Source organism: Chrysemys picta, chromosome 2 (assembly GCF_011386835.1).
Source record: "Chrysemys picta bellii isolate R12L10 chromosome 2, ASM1138683v2, whole genome shotgun sequence".
Lineage (NCBI taxonomy): Eukaryota > Metazoa > Chordata > Testudines > Emydidae > Chrysemys > Chrysemys picta.
This window is the reverse complement of record NC_088792.1, coordinates 46,774,492-46,791,719: the sequence shown is the minus strand read 5'-3', so window position 1 is coordinate 46,791,719 and position 17,228 is coordinate 46,774,492. Positions and strand designations below refer to the sequence as shown.

Here is a 17,228-nt window from a genome sequence, read left to right as displayed (position 1 = left end):
CATCCACCACAGGAGTGAGTCGAGAACGGGGCAAGGCAGGGTCATGATCCTGTCCAAGCTGTCCCTGGCAGGTCTGTACACCGACGCCAGCCACGACTGTAGCGGTCGAAGCCTGAGTCTGGCGTGTCGAACCATGTACGTACAGGCCGCCATATGGCCGAGCAGCTTGAGACAATTTCTCGCGGTGGTGGTGGGAAACTTCCTGAGTCCCTGGATCATAGAGTTGAGGGCCTGAAATCTAGCCTCCGGAAGGAATGCTCTGGCCTGAGTTGAGTCCAGGACAGCCCCTATGAACTCTATCCTCTGGACCGGGGACAGAGTTGATTTTGCCTCTTTCAGTAAGAGGCCCAGTTTCTTGAAGGTGGCTGTGATGAATGTCACCTGATCTTCTACCTGAGCCCTGGATCGGCCTTTGATCAGCCAATTGTCGCGGTATGGGAACATCTACCAGATGTCTCCGCAGGAAGGGCGCGACGACTGCCATGCACTTGGTGAAAACTCAAGGTGCTGCTGATAGGCCGAACAGGAGAACAGTGAATTGGTAATGGGAACCATTGACCACAAACCTGAGGTACTTTCTGTGGTTTTGTGCTACCGCTATATGAAAATACGCGTCCTTCAAGTAGAGGGCGGTATACCAGTCTGCTGGATCCAGGATAATGGAGGTCAAGGAGACCATGCGGAACCTGAGTTCCCTCACAAACTTGTTGAGGTCACGCAGGTCCAGGATAGGCCTTAGGCCGCCTTTGGCTTTCGGTACTAGGAAATAGCGAGAGTAGAAACCCTCATCCCTGTGTTCCAGTGGAACCTCCTCCACAACCCCCAGCTCTAGGAGCAATTGCACCTCCTGAATAAGAAGTTGCTCATGAGAAGGGTCCCTGAAGAGGGATTGGGAAGGGGGGTGGAAGGGCGGGAGGGTACAAAATTGGATGGAGTATCCCCTCTCCACCGTGCGAAGTACCCAGCAGTCCGAAGTTATACGGGACCATGCACAGTAGAAGGGGGATAGTCGGAAGAAAAAGGTAAGGCGGGGTGAATCCAGTCTCTGGGCTGGTGTGCCGTCCTCGACCGCACCTTCAAAATGGCGGTTTAGGCTGGCCTTGATTAGCGGAGGGGTGTTGTCTTCGCCTACTGCTCCTGTTCCTCCTCCTAGAGTTGTCCTGGCAGTTTTACTGCTGGAACCTTTGAGGAAGTTGTGGGCGGAAGTGTCTCCGCTGAGTGGCGGGGGTATGCAAGCCCAAGGATCTGAGGGTGGCTCAGGAGTCTTTTAGGCTGTGGATCCGTTTATCCGTTTTCTCTGAAAATAGAGGCTCACCCTCAAACGGAAGGTCCTGAATGGTCTGTTGGACTTCAGAGGGTAACCCTGAGACTTGTAACCTGGCCCCCCATCGCATAGCCACCCCTGTCGCCATGAGTCTTGTGGCAGCGTCTGCAGTTTCTAAGGCCGCCTGCAGTGAGGCGCGGGAGACTAGTTTCCCCTTTCACCAAGGTGGTGAACTCAGACCGAGAGTCTGAAGGGACGAGCTCCATAAACTTGGCCATGGAAGCACAGGTATTATAGGAGTACCTGCTCACGATGGCCTGCTGGTTAGCAATACGGAGTTGTAACCCCCCAGTGGAGTAGATTTTCCTACCCATTAGGTCCAGGCATTTAGCGTCCCTATTTTTTGGGGAAGGACCTTGGAAGCTTTGTCTCTCCCACTGGTTAGCCGCATCAACAACCAGGGAGTCCGGAGGCATGTGCGAGTAGAGATGTTCAAAGCCTCTGGAGGGGACGAAGTAATGGCGCTCATTGGATTTAGCAGTGGGGGGCAGAGATACCAGTATCTGCCACAGGGTTTTGGTGGTGTCCATCACTGTTTTTATGAGGGGTAACAGTACTCGTGAGGGCCCCGAGGATGCTAGGATATTAACCATGGAATCCACCTTCTCGACCACCTCCTTGACCTTGATGCCCAAGCGTTGGGCAGCTCTGCAGAGCAACTGTTGCAGAATTCTATTGTACTCTAACACAGGAGCTATGGATGACCCTGCCACCGCTTTGTCCGGGGACAAGGCGGAGAAAGCATGCGCCGGTGGTGGAAGCTCTCTACTGTCTGCCCTGGATGGGTCATGTGACTCCTGGGGCAGCGGTGGAGGAGGTGGTGCCGATGATGGCGCCATGGCAATAGACGTCGTAGACAACATCGGCGTTGGCATCAACCTCACAGGAGGGAGCTGCATCGGCAACTCAGAGGAGCTGCCGGTGTTGAGGGGCCTGGTGCCAACTGCATTGAGGTCGACATCGACAACGGTGCAGGCATGGGAGACGGGTTTGCCGACGTCGTACGAGCCGGTGCCAAAGTCGGAGTTGGGCACGGTGGCAGAGTCGACGACGGTGCCAGCGGGAAAGGCGTTGAAACCATAGGTGCCGGGTGTACGGCTGAAGGCGGCACAAAGGTGGCGGATGCGACAGAATATGTCGCTGAGTGAGAGCCCTGGGTTCCTCCCTGACCCTGGTGGTAAGCCCAGGGGATCCAGAAGGGCAACTGAGGCAGGTTCTGTCACTACAGAGGCCATGCCTGCTGCTCCCTTCTATCTCTGCCCGACCTCGCTCTACGACTCCTGCTTCTACTTGAGCGGTAGGAGTCGGGCTCCGACCCCGAGGTCTCAGACACTGAAGACCACGGAGGAGCCGATTCTCAGTGCCTCGAACGTAGAGAGCTCGTGGAGCGGGAAGGCTCTCTATCAGAGCGTGTAGGTGCCAATGGCAAGGCGAAGGGGAGTGCCTTGACATCATAGCCGGCTTCCCTTTGGAATGCACCGGTGCGGTCAGGTGGAGGAGATCTCTGGCAGCTTGATAGGCTTCCGGCGTGGACGGGAGCTGAAGTTGCCAAGTAGGTTCTGGGGATTGAGGTGGGGCCGGACGCGACATGGCCCTGGAAGGAGACACCGAGGAGTGGCCCACCTGGGGTCGCACTTCTCGAGGTTTAGCCGGAGGAGAGCAGTCGTCCGGCTTTCTCTTCTTTTGAGGCACCGACGAATGGGAGCGATGTCTACTGTCTGACGGGCACTGAGAGGAGCCATGGCGGTGCCAGGCATCTCTGGTGTCCTTCTTCGGTGCCGGGGCGCTCTGCGTGGAGGACGACCACGATGGGGTCGGGTTTCTCGAGCCCGGGTCAGATTGGGAGCACAAGGCTGCCTCCATGATGATCACCTTCAGGCGCTGTTCCCATTCTTTAAGTGTTCGTGAGCGGAACTCGCGGCAGATCTTACAGCAATCTTTCTGATGGGTCTCCCGCAGGCACCTAAGACACAACGAGTGCGGGTCGCTCTTAGGCATTCACTTGGCCCAAGCCACACAGTTCTTAAAACCTGGGGAGCGCGGCATGCCACGGCGCCGGGCCAGAGAGGGGGGGAAAAAACCCAACAACTATACTATACTAACCTTTTAACTGGTACTACAAACTGAGAACTATATACATGGAAAAGTGAAGAGAACTTGCTGAGCAAGAGCCAAGGGAAGTTCCAGCCACTGGAGGTAAGAAGGAACTGAAGGGGTGGCGGGTCAGCAGGTCTATTATATTAGGCGCCATGAGGGCACCACTCCAGGGGGCGCCCAGGCCGACCCGATGGATACTGCTAAAGGAAAAATCTTCCGGCCAATGTGCATGTGAGCGCGCACACACCTGATTGGAATCAACATGAACAACCACTCGAAGAAGAACTATGATTTAAGGACATTACAGATGAAGTTCAGGTGAGAGATGCAATGGACAGGAAAACAGGGATTGTTATTTCTTATCAGTTACAATAATAAAAGCTGTAGTAATCTTCAGGACTCTAACAAAAACAGACACTCCTCTCCCCTCCTCCCACCTTTCTTAAACTGGCTCCTATACAACACTCCGAGGAGAAATTATGCCTGTCAGATTGCTACAGAATTCTCTCAGGGGAACCACTCTAACATGATTATTAAGGAATATTAATGACTATCTGTGCCTTTCAAAAATAGTCTTCAGGTGAAAGGTTCTGGTGAGTTTTTCTAGTACATTTTGGTAATCAGAGGGATTAAACACCCTTTTAATCCTAAAAGAAAGGGAATTAGATATCTTGTGAAATCCTCCCAGGAAAAGAGCAAGAAAGCCCATAAACTGAAGTAGCCAATGAGACTGCAAATGCTGAACAATAAAGGAAACAAAATGGTCCTAGTTACAATTCTGATGATATAACCAAGAAAGAGAAAAGTTTCAGTCCTTTGAATAGATTCCTTCTATCTAAGAAAAGGAACTCATAAAGTAAAGAAATAGAAACACTTTGATTCCATCTGTTGTGGTCTGCATCAAGAATGAGGGTTTCTTCAGGACCCTGTTTTTATTTTTTTTTAATTGGAGATTCTAGTTCCACTTGCTGACAGGGAAAACTCAAATCAGAAAAATCACAGAAAACGGATTTATTTTATCTACAGAAACACTAGAAGAACAAAGAAGTCCAGTCATGACATTTAAAAATGCTACATACATCAACTACTGAATATATTTTGTGGCACAAAAGCAAAAACCAAAGACATATCCTACTACAAAGATGAGGTAAGAAAGAACTGGAAATTCAGCTAGAAAATAATCCCTTGTAATACTTCCAGTAATCTTGCCTTAGATCTTTATAGGATGTTGTGTCAAGACAGTAATGTTGGGTGAAAGAGCAGACAGCTCTAAGAAAATGCCTTGTAAATCTCAGTTGGAGAGATTACCCTGAACCTGGCTACTACTTGGGCTGCACCTCCAACTGAGCAAACTCTAGTCTGATTATCATTATCTAGTTTGTCTATCAGTACTCTTACAGCACTAAACAGTAAATACGAGATGCATAAAAATCTATTTTGGCTTTTTAACTCCATTACAGATACTATATTAAAAGATTAAAGTTGAAAGATGATTTCTGAACTTCCAAAGCACTTCTCATTTAGCTTGACTAACATGGTCCTGATTGAGACTAAATGGAATGCAGCAAAAAAAGTTCTACATTTAACAGCAACTTCATTAAGGTGGAACTCAGTGGTCTTTTTGGAAAGAACTACATATGAATAATGAGCAAGATTCAGATTATTAATGAACAGTGGTGACAACATTCTATAAATTTGAGTTACAACCACCAAAAAACTTTCAAAAACTTTATATGGAAGTTGTTTGTTGTTAACTTTTTTTTTTAAAGTAATTATAGGCGCTACCTCATTTAAGACAGGTAAATGTGATTTAGAAGAGTACTTGCGTCAGCTTACTCAGAGTGATAGTAACTCTCCACAGCACTACTGTAGAACATGTACTCATAACATTCTTCCACAAGAATTTGGTTAGGAAGGTTTCTCTGTACTACTATATATGTGTAGGCCACTCTGCTCTTATTATTCCAACAGTTTAAAACAGGGGTCAGCAACCTTTCAGAAGTGGTGTGCCAAGTCTTCATTTATTTACCCTAATTTAAGGTTTCGTGTGCTAGTAATGTATTTTAACATTTTTAGAAGGTCTCTTTCTATAAATCTATAATAGATAACTAAACTATTATGAACACTTGCATCTGAAGAAGTGAGGTTCTTACCCACGAAAGCTTATGCTCCCAATACTTCTGTTAGTCTCAAAGGTGCCACAGGACCCTCTGTTGCTTTTTACAGATTCAGACTAACACGGCTACCCCTCTGATACTAAACTATTGTTGTATGTAAAGTAAATAAGGTTTTTAAAATGTTTAAGAAGCTTCATTTAAAATTAAATTAAAATGCAGAGCCCCCTGGAGCAGTGGCCAGGACCCGGGCAGCGTGAGTGCCACTGAAAATCAGCTTGCGTGCCAGCTTTGGCACGCGTGCCATAGGTTGCCTACCCCTGGTTTAAAACCTTTCCTCTTCTCCCTGCATAACAGCTCCCCTATCCCATTATTCCTCTCCCCCAGCTCTATCAAATTACCTGCCTCCTTCCTCATTCCTATATAAAATCAATCAAAGGAGGGACAGACTGATCCAATATGGTACCTCTTTCCTTCTTTTTCTTTCCTCCCTGTCACAGTAAAAGAAGTCTCCTAAGTTCACTCTCAAAACCAGTTCCTCTCACCATGACAGTTTCCTTCAGGACCCCCTCCTGGAGGAGGCTGCAGCTTGTGATCCTCTAGAGGAAACCCCTTTTGTTGAATGAAGCAAACAGTTCAATTGTGTTACTACTAGGAGTGGTTCTGAAACCCAGAAGTGGGCTCTGTAAATAAGGAAACTGGGAATACATCATCAGAATTTAAATTTAATTAAAGCATATGTTGCTGTTCAACTTGCAAGGACCTCTGAAATAGGGATGTAAATACCATTTAAAAAGTTAACCGTTTAAACGATAAAAATGTTGTTTAAAGGGTTTGCCGATTAAGCGGCTGGGCCCGCTCCATCCGTGGGGCCACGGGGGTCGGCGGGCCAGCTGGCCGGCCAGCCAGACCACGGTTAACAGTTAAGGCAGGTTAACCGGTAAGATTAATGCTTACCAGTTAACCTGCTAACCTTTTGCATCACTACTCTGAAATATCTAGTTCGGGGGTATAACTGCATTTAAAAAGGAGCCCACAGTAGTTGACAAAATATACAAGACAATTTTGGCAGTGCTAAGGTTCTAAATGGAAACTTGTCGTTTTGTCTCTTTGACTAACAGGCTAACCTCAAACATTCTTAATGAGGGCAGGAGAGGGAGGTGGAGTTTATTAAAGACCTTTTTGGCTGTTGGTGAGAAGGGAGAGGAGCCAAAGAAGTTATAAATTCTGCTTCTTCTCCCAGTGTAGGGCTAGCAAGCCAAAAACCAAGAGCACAGCTGTGAAACCCCTCTTGAAAATATCCTGCTTACGTACCTGCAGTTTATGCTTTACATATATTGTAAGCATAATTTCTCTTGTTTGTGCCAAAATCATATCGTTCTAATTCACTTTTCTTCATTGAATCTCTTTTCACAAGCACACTAAGTAAATCTGCACCTTGCACCTCTTCACTTTATTGGGAACTCTTATAGCTAGTGACCGTTAGATTTGGCATTTTTGTCCACTCTCAAGCCACATTATTTGGGGCCATGCTTAGTTGATCAGGAGAAAACAGTTCCAAATCCTTTCGTTTAGTGGGCATTGCTTTCACAATGTGTCTCTCAAAAAATGCAGAGATCACAAATTATTTGGCAGGGGAGGAGAGCCCTGAAGTGTAAATCAGAATAAAAAACAGATGTATGAGTTACTCTATATACACTAATAGTTCATATCAGTGTAAATATGTTTTTAGCACATGCATGAAATATGCACATGAGCAAGATCTGGGGGTTTGGTGGATAATTTGCTGCACGTGAACTCTCAGTGCAATGCTGTGGCCAAAAGGGCTAATGTGATCCTTAGAGGCATAAACAGGGGAATCTTGAGTAGGGATAGAGAGGTTATTTTATCTCTGTATTGGACACTGGTGCAAGTGATGCTGGAATACTGTGTCCAGTTCTATTGTCCACAATTCAAGAAAGATATTGCAAAATTGGAGAAGGTTCAGAGAAGAGCCACAAGAATGATGAAAGGAATTAAGGTAACAGACTAAAGGAGCTCAATCTATTTAGCTTAATAAAGAGAAGGTTAAGGGGTGACTTGATTACAGTCTACAAGTACCTATGTGAGGAATAATATTTAATGATGGGTTCTTCAATCTAGCAGAGAAAGGCATACTACGATCCAATTGCTGGACAAATTCAGACTGGAAACGAGGCATAAATAACCATTGGAACAATTTACCAAGGTCTGTGGTGGATTCTCCCCCTTAATGATAATTTTTCAATCAAGAGTGGGTGTTTTTCAAAAAAATATGCTCTAGGAAATATTTGGGGAAAGATCTATGGTCTGTTATACAGGAGGTCAAACTAGATGATCACAATGGTCCCTTCTGGACTTGGAATCTATGGATCTATTAACAAAAATGTAGTTACTGTGCATATTCAATAACCACATTCAAACAGCTTTGTTTCAACTGGTTGTTCTTCCTAAAATATCAAAAACAATCAGACTAGACAATTGCTTACAATTCCATTTGATGTTTAAATGAAAGCCAGTTTTTTAATTAAGAGCACAAAAGATTACTAAACCAGCAAACCTACAAAATGTATATTTATGTTAAAAAATCTTGTGCAAGTTTTTTTAAAAAAGGAATTCTATAAAAAAGGTTTCTAAAGATGTCTCTTTGCTGAGACCTTATATTCCAATTTTTATTCCTCCTTTTCCAAAAATTTAGACAGCTGATTTATGACTCTGTGGGAAAGAGAGAAGTTTTTACAAAATGGAAGGGTTTCACTTATCTATAGTGTCATGAAGCAGCAAGTCTATAATTCTGCCTTTTATCATTTACATGAATGCACAGTATAGGATAACACATAGCCTTTCGCTTCAGGATAGGTAGATTCAAATATTAAGTCACCAGGAAATATTCTTACCCTACTTTCTACTGTATGTTTGTCCACACCTCAAAACCACTATACAAATGGCACGATTAGCAGTCTGCTCAAGAAAAGCCCAAGGTTGGAACAGCAGGAGGTATTTGCAGGTCAATATCAAGGAGTGTTAGCTGAAGTGTAATAGGTCAACTTGACAAGCAGCTGTCTATACATTACCTTTCTCTAGCCAGTGTTATGAGTTTCATTTTCATAAGAACTAGGTTCACCTATCACTTTTAAAAACTTAATAAAGATGAATTGAAAGATTTTTGTTATTATACTAGTTAAAGTCCAGTAAAACTAAATTGCTGGAACCAAAGGTTCACTGAAAATAAATGTGACATAAATAATTACTGGTTTTTGTTTTCTCATATGAACTAAATGTTTATAATTGGTACTTAGCTGACAGACAACTCCAGAAACTGAAGTTCTTGCTAGTTGTCCACACAATAAGTACAATACTATGCTGTTCAGATGCCCCTCTAAAAAGATAGCTCAGTCACCATTCAGTTCCTTCACCGCCAACATTCACAGAGTGTAAGTTCAGAAGGGACCCTTAAATATCTAGGTATATATCTGTATACCAGAGGCCTTTAAATTTCATCCGGTTGACACTGTATTGAGCCCTATCAATAAATTGTGTTTGACTAAAGCCTTTCTTGGAGAAAGGCATCCAGACGTGATCTGAAGACATCAAGCACTGGAGAATTCACCACCACCCTTGGTAGTTGGTTCTAATGGTAAATCACCCTCATTGTTAAAAATGTGCGCCTTATTTCCAGTATGAATTTGTCTGGCTTCAACTTCCAGCCATTGCTTCTTGTAATACCATTCTTCACTACATCAAAAAGCCCTTTGGTACCCAGTATTTATTCCCCATGAAGGTATTTATACACTATATTCAAGTCACTGCTCAATCTTATTTTTGATAAACTAAACAGATTGATCCCTTTAAGTCTCCCACTTTAAGGTATTTTCTACAACCATCAAATCGTTTTTTGTGTCTCTTTTCTGCACCCTCTCCAATTTTTTAATATCCTTTTTAAAAAGTGGACACCAGAACTGTATGCAGTATACTAGTATCAGTCTCATCAATGCCATACATGGAAGTAAAATCACATCCCTATTCTTGCTTACTACTCCCCCATTTATACATCCAAGGATCACATTAGCCCTTTATGCCACAGCATCAAGCTCATGTTGAGTTGCTTGTCCACTGAGACTCCTAGAACCTTTTCATAGTCAGTGCTTTAGGATACAGTCTACCATTTTGTGGGTAGGCCCTGCAGCCTGTTCGCAACGTGGGGATGGTGGGACCAAAATTGAGTGAGTGGTGTTAAAACCTGACACATGGGGGTCACAGAGCCACTCAGACTCAGGTACAGGGCCAAAACTACCCTCACACACTAGGTCACAACACCAGTCATTCAATTTTGGCCCCACAGCACCACCTTCATGGAAGAGCCATGGGAGCAAACCTGGTTGGGCAGTCAGCACTGCTTCTCCATGTTGCTGCCCTGGGGCCAGCTTCCGCACTAGGGATCCCCCCCAGAAGCCTGCCCAGCCTCACCCTGCTTCCAGTAGTACATGTCCCCTCTGCTGTGCCCCAGGTACTTGCTCATCAACAGCCTCAAGACCTACTACAAGTACAGGGAGCTGGAGTGAGCACCTGCATAGGGTAGCTGGCCAGGAGAGGGGCAGTGAAGAGCCCCAAGGTGGAAGAACACTAGAGGGTTCATTCAGTTGTGCAAACCATGTACAAATTTTCTGGGGGTACTCCTGAGTAATACTTATTTTATTATAAGCTTTTAAAAAATACATACAGCTTTTATCCTATCAAGGAATGCACACAACTGTGCCAACAAATGCTTCATATTCTACAGCTCAGTTATCATGCCATAGAAAATATGTCACCAACAGGCAAATGGAAAGTGTCAACTCTGGGCATAAAGCAGCATGGAGGTTGAGGCAAGGAATAATGTCAATATTCTCATAATGCCCACTCATTTTCCTTTGCATATTCATTGCAGTTTAATAAAATATAAAGAGCGCATCTTTAAATAGAAAATAATGTAATTGCTTAGGACCTGATAAACACTTACTTCAATGGTATAAGTGTGGTCATGTTTGATCATTTCTCTACTGCGTAAAGTCCTCATTATAGCAAAGTCCGCAGTAGCTGCTGCTCCTCTTTGGTGTGTGGATGTCTCACCACCCTGTGACTGGTCAATATCAGGACCATCTTGTATCGATTCTTCATCTTTGGTGTTTGATGCCTTTTTCTTTTTTTTCTGCTTCTTCGATGCACTCTGCCCATCAGACTGTGCTTTCCGTTGCCTAAACTGGGCAAGCTGCACATAAGAGAAAATCCTGTTAAGGTGAAAGTTTTCTTCTTTATTACTAATGACACCAATTATGAGAGCTTATGGACTGTTCTACATAAATCTTCTGACTAATCTCTGCAGAAAACAAAGCTGAGGTTAATGCTGCATATTCCAAATACCCTACAATACAATTTAATATGAACATTAAAATAATGTTTAAAATGTACAATATATAAGCAGCATAATGATAATTTAATATAGGTCTTGCAGGTTTCAGAACAATAAGTAATACTTATTGGACAGCTATCTAGAAATCAAAAGATTCAAAGTTAAACAAAGCACAAAGGTTATAAAATAATCTTTGATCTCATTTTCTTAGGGAAACTTAAATTTCTCTAGTTTTATAATAATTACCTTACACACCAACAAGACTATGAAACTAATTTTATCTGCTTTGAAATAAAAGCGGAAGAGCAACCCTTTCTAATACCAAATATGTATCACTGCACTCTTCAGAAAAAAATACTTTTAGGAATCAAGAAAACCAGCCCAAGCTACTAACAAAACATAGAAGAAAGTAAAATACAGCTTTAGGAAATCGTCTAACAAAAGACAACAAGCAAATTTCAAGATACTCTACCTTATAGCAAAACATGATGATGAATAAAAAGTCGCAGGTGATCCAGACACAGCACAGTTGAAAAACCAATTAGCACGTAAGCTATTCAAATACTCTAAGACACTGCCTTTTACAGAGCTTATCACTTTTAATGAGATGTAACGGTTTACATGTGAAAATCCATTTAGAATATATTTTTCTTAACTGGAACAGAATTTCAGTTCCAGAAAGAAAAATAATAATTACGTTTTTTACAAATGTAAAGACAAAATTAAACGGACATTAACAAAGTGTTATCCATCACCAGGTTTTATTCTCCCACCTCAAAAGTCCAATATTAATGACTGCTGCAAACCACATTACTTTATTAAGCACATACACTTACAAACAACAACAACAACATTTAAATAAAGCACTACACTTTCATATCTATTTTATGTTAATTAATACCAAAGTATTATGCATTTTGGGAAACCAACTGTCAATTTTTTCAAAAAAAGTTTCTATCATATAATAAAATAATATTGGAATTTTTGCTCATGATATTCACCAATCCAGAGAGCCAGGCTTCCATTCAAACTCTTTGTCAACGCTCAAGTGGATCAATCAGGATTTCCAGTTTGGCAAAGATCTCCCTTCCCAGTCTCTGTTCTGTCACAATGCAAGCTGTCACTTTTGTGTTTTCTAATTGTCATTCAACCTCAAGATAGCTGAGAAAGCCATAAATTAAACATAGATGCTACTTGCAAATCAACTATGATTTCTTCCATAGCTAATACTTTTGTCTCGCTGCAAGAAAAGATTTTCTTATTTCCCCAGCAGGATCCTGCAGCCTCAGGACAGCTGACAATGTGGAATATAGCTTCTGCTCTGCTCAGAAGGACCTTGAGATTTGCTGAGCAAATAATGCTCACCTACGTATTTAGCATTTATTTCCACTTTCTCTTCATTTCATCCCTAACTAGTTTAAATATTTAACAAGGCTTTTTCTATTATTTAAATAAATAAAACTTTTTAACATTTCAGAACATTTGTCAAAGAATAAGTATTTTACATCAGGAAGAGAGGAGAGATTCCCCACCACCATGTTCAGGTAAGGAATAGGATACATCATAGACTTATCTTCTTAATAGAGGGAAGAGTGAGGATACTAATTCTATAGCTCTTCACAATACCAATTCATGTTCTGAGGTCTTGTCTATACAGTGCGGCAAAGTGCACCAAAGCGCTGTGATTTGTAAAGCGTTCTAACTGGCCCCTGTCAGGGTGGATTTGATTTAAATCACTAGTCAGGAAGATTAGATTTAATCATGGTTTTCTACATAAAAGTGCATTCTTGTTGGTTGTTATAACCTTAATACATATTCTTCACAACTCAGAGACAGATGTAGGTTTCATTTTTAGAAGGTACACACTATATATTTTAAGTGATTTAATTTGAAAACTTTTCAGATTAATTTTACAGCTATATCAGAAAATGAATGATTGTTTGGTTATTTCATTTACCAAAGGTAATTGAAGCAGATATTTATGAAGTCATTGGGGGATGAACCATCTCCAATTCAACAGGTTAACCATTAATATTTGGAGGATTTTCTTGCCACGCTGTATTAGGAGGAGAACATCACCAGACAAACATTTAAATTGTTTTATTTAACTAAAACAACAACGTTATATATTCTGGATTTTTTTCTTCAACAGCAAACATATAATATTTTAACCAAACAAGCATATGTATTTTTGAATTTAGTTAAACATTCAAGTTTTTTTAAAATCAGGTTTGTTTTTGTTAAAATTGTTTTAACTAAAATAGTTAAATGAAATATTTAAAAAAAAAAAAAAATTAAAATCGACCATGTCAGCCAGGTCAATACGAGAAACTTAAAATATGGCTTCTGCGGCTAACTCAGTCGTCTTCACCTTTATTTTCCTGTTTGTTCATAATCGGGGGGCGGACACACACACACACACACACACACACACACAAACCCCCAAGCTTTCCTGCTTTTTCAGGTCCCAAACCATTTCTCAATTTGGAATGAATTAGTCCAAAGGAAGAAAATATTCTTTCTACACCGGCAGAAGAAGCTACTGCTGTTAAAAGTGAGATTATCACTTCAACAGTCTCTGAATCCAAGTGCTTAAGTGACTTCCACCAGTTCACTGGTGTGACTTTCTTTAAAACATAATAGTTGGCATTATGGAGGGATGATTGCTGGATGTCCATGTCACAGCCAACTCCTCTTCTTCAGCCGTTAAGGTTTGACCCTGGTACCGAGTATTGAGACTATTTGCAAGAAAATGAGCTGGAGATAGTGCTTGTCCTATTCGTTTTTTTAATGCTTGTAATTTAACTCTGTCATTGCATATTTCTCTTTTTAAGATCTCGCTCAGTTCCTTCCAAATTTCAACAGTGTCAGCAATAAAACAGCAATTTCTCTTCATTTTGTTCAAGGCTACAGAAATAGGCTTCAGGGTACTCAGCATGTATTCAACATTTCTCTTAAGCCCAATGTTGAGAACTTTGGCTGTGACGGTGCCATCCATTCTTTCATGGTTTTGTTCACAAACTGTCATCAGATTAGGCCAGTTCGTGATATAGTGCTCAAACAGTCCACTACTGAGTTCCATCGCACATCTTGTGGGAGAGTTAGCTTGGTTCCTCCCACTTTTTTCAGAGCAGCTGCTGCAAAGTAGTTACGGAAGTATTTTGATTTTTATCCACCCTGGCCCATGTAGACCCTGCTGGTGAGCTCTAAAAGGCAACTAGTTTGCATTAACATAATCCTTTTTGAGACTATATGTTACATCAACAAAACAGCTAGCTAAGTCATTCTTGTCATAAGTAAAACCCAGAGTATTCTAAATGAGACACTGGTACAAGCTGGTGGATGTGGCCTTCAGAAGTAAGTATTTGAGAAATTTTTAAGAGAGCTAGACAGTGTCAGAGATCAAGCATTCTCATCCCAAACTTGATCACATATTTTTATATTACCTAAAGCAACCCTAACATTGTCTCTGTAGCTAAAGTTGCTGCAAGAAAATGTAATTGTGAGCTTTCTGGAACATATACACACTGGTTCTAAAGTATCCCATCAACTCTATGATGGCTGAAACCGTATGTAATAGATAAAAGGGAATGCAGCTTCTTCCAATGCAACTTTATATTCTTTATTTGCCTACGAAATTAGATAAATGGCTGCAACAAGAATGACTGAAGGATTCTATCCCCTCGAGTACGGACTGTCTGCGTGATGCATCTAGTTACATTATATTCCTCTCTTTTCAAAACTAAGCTACCATTTTTTATCTCTGAGGAATTATTAGATAAAACCCTAGCAATTTTGGTTAAAGATATTATACAATTAATTGAACTTTCTTTTGAATAATACTAAATATGGGCATTTGTAAATGTAGGTACCTAATCTGGGCATTCAAATAATGATTCCACCTTATTTTCACAAGAACGTCCATTAGGTACATAATTGGGCATGTGTGTTCTGAAAGTGACCGATTTTCATACACATCTGGTATTAGCATGCACCAACTGCATGCACCAATCTTAGAAATTTTTACCCTAAATTTTTTACAGTCAAATAATAAAATAATATGATTTCAAATTCAGAAATTTAATCAAAATTCAAAAAAGAAAATAGAAAACTATGTTTCTTTATTTTTAAATTCCAATTATCCCTTCGGATTAGAGGTGAAATGCACTAGATGCAATCCTCAAAAATACTGCTGACCAAAAATACTTCTGCTGATCATGAAGAAAGAAGAACCTAAAATACAGACTTCCTTCAAAAGACAGGGCTCTAGAATTAAGATATATGGTCAGGGCTTGGAAAACAAACAAACAAACAAAAAACAAATACCACACACATACCTTACCTTCAGTGACAAATGGGAAGAATTCCATAGCAATCATTTTAGGCAAGGCCAACAAATTCTAAACAAAATATTGTTTAAATGAAAGCTTAATAAGTTTCCAGGTTTTATATTTGCAAAAAATAACCTTCCAAATGTGAAAGGAATGTGAGCCAAAGGTAAACTGATGTAGTGCTGTCTTCCTGAATCTAAAGACAGAGCTCCAGAGCTTCTACTGCTGCTCATGATTTTATCAGCGTTAAATTAATAACACAGTAATTACTTTTATTGCTTCTATTCAAAATCTGTGACCAGCAACTCAAGAATCAAGTCAATTTCATGCCACTGCTGATACTTGGAAAAGCTGTAAGAAGCAGCAAAAGATGCAAGTACTGGTGTTATTTAAAGGAAGGAGGCTCCAAAAAGAGAGAGAGAGTCAGAATAGCAGAGACATTCCACTACTGCCAACTCCTTGCAGTAGCAGGAGGCTCTGGTCCCAGACACTACAGGAAGAAAGGACAAGACATCAAAAAAGCAGCCACAACTTATAGCTTAATAGCTGGAAACTATTTAGCAATAACTTGTCCAATGCAGGTCATCCTTTCTTTGTAATCCATTCTATCTGGTGGAGGGTTGCCCATCAGCTCTCTACCCCACAAATCTGGTCCAAGTACCATTACTGTAACTTCCAAGCAGTAGTGAAATTCCAGCCTTTCCAGAAACTGGGAGATAACAGCTGGTGGCAATTCTAACCAGGGCCCTCTGTTTTTGTACTTAACTGGCTAGTAATGGGGTCCTGGTCTGTGACTGAGCTCCTAGGTGCTACAATAACACAAATTATTATTAATCATTATTATTATTATTATTATTAACAACAGTATGTTGAGTCCTCTAGTTAGTTGGTGTCTGGTAAATCTTTTAAGCACTGCTTATGGTCAACAGATCAATTCCCTATGGAACAGGAAAATGCTTTCAACAGTGACTCTAAACAAGGCATTGAGGATTCCATGTTTATTGTCAATGACTTCTGTGTCAAATGTGCACAGTTTACAAGCAAACTGCCAGCCTTGAAATTTCAGACTGAGATCTCAGAGTAAAACTGGGTTTCTTTCCAATTTACACATTATGATCAGTACTAATGATTCTCCTGGCCAAATTAGATCTTTACTTACATCTGTATAACCCCCCATGTCCTCAAATTATGCCCTCAGCAACTTCAACACCTGCATAGTCCCCATTGTCTTCAATGAGTTTGCAAAGGTATAAAAGACTGGATCCTAGCATCCAATTCTGTTGATGCCCAAGATGGAACACATTTCTTATTTCATCTCACTTAGCTGTGTTGACTCTGCAGAGCTAACAGGAGTAAAAAGCAGCAAAAACTTATTTTTGTCACTAAAGTCAGCAGAATATGACTGAACAGCAAATGGAGAGTAGATATGATGAGTAATATGTATAGTTTTGGAAGACATTTTTCAGAGTAGAACTGCATTTGAATATAACAGCATAAATATTTAAAAGATTTATTTGGTTATGTAAGTTCTGTAAGGTTCTGAACCTTTTTCCCCCTGGAACCCCAAAATCATTCACCTCTTTATCACAACCTGTATCAATCCCACAACCCTGTGGGAAGGGCTACAGCAAAATACCACAGGTGATTCGTGTGGTTTGCAAAAAAACAAAAAAAGAGTGGATGAAACCCTTGCTGCAAGATGATCAGAAGTGCAAAAGAGGGTTGGTGTGTGCTGGGGCTGCTGGGTCCTAGGTAGGCACCCTGTTAGGACATGTGCTATCTTGGGGGCTGGTTGGGATTACTGGTACAAATCATACCAATTTAGTTAACTATTTTACTGCTGATCATTTTAGCAGAAATATCTATCCAGCTATTCTTGGTTGTGGACATAACTTGAGTACCCCTGTTTTCTTCCCCATCCAACTCTTAACCTCGGTGGTAAATGCCACATGGGC

At 41.3% G+C, this 17,228-nt stretch overlaps 1 protein-coding gene across 9 annotated transcripts in view; it reads right to left on the bottom strand.

The window, feature by feature from the left end:
• The window catches only part of AKAP9 (A-kinase anchoring protein 9), a 205,618-nt gene that overhangs the window by 142,069 nt on the left and 46,321 nt on the right, over positions 1–17,228 (bottom strand). For all 9 annotated transcript variants that reach the window (XM_005282392.3, XM_042857292.2, XM_042857293.2 and 6 more), the window contains exon 2: positions 10,553–10,801. In XM_005282392.3, coding sequence (XP_005282449.2) covers positions 10,553–10,801 — 249 coding nt within the window. The remainder of the gene's footprint in view (positions 1–10,552; positions 10,802–17,228) is intronic.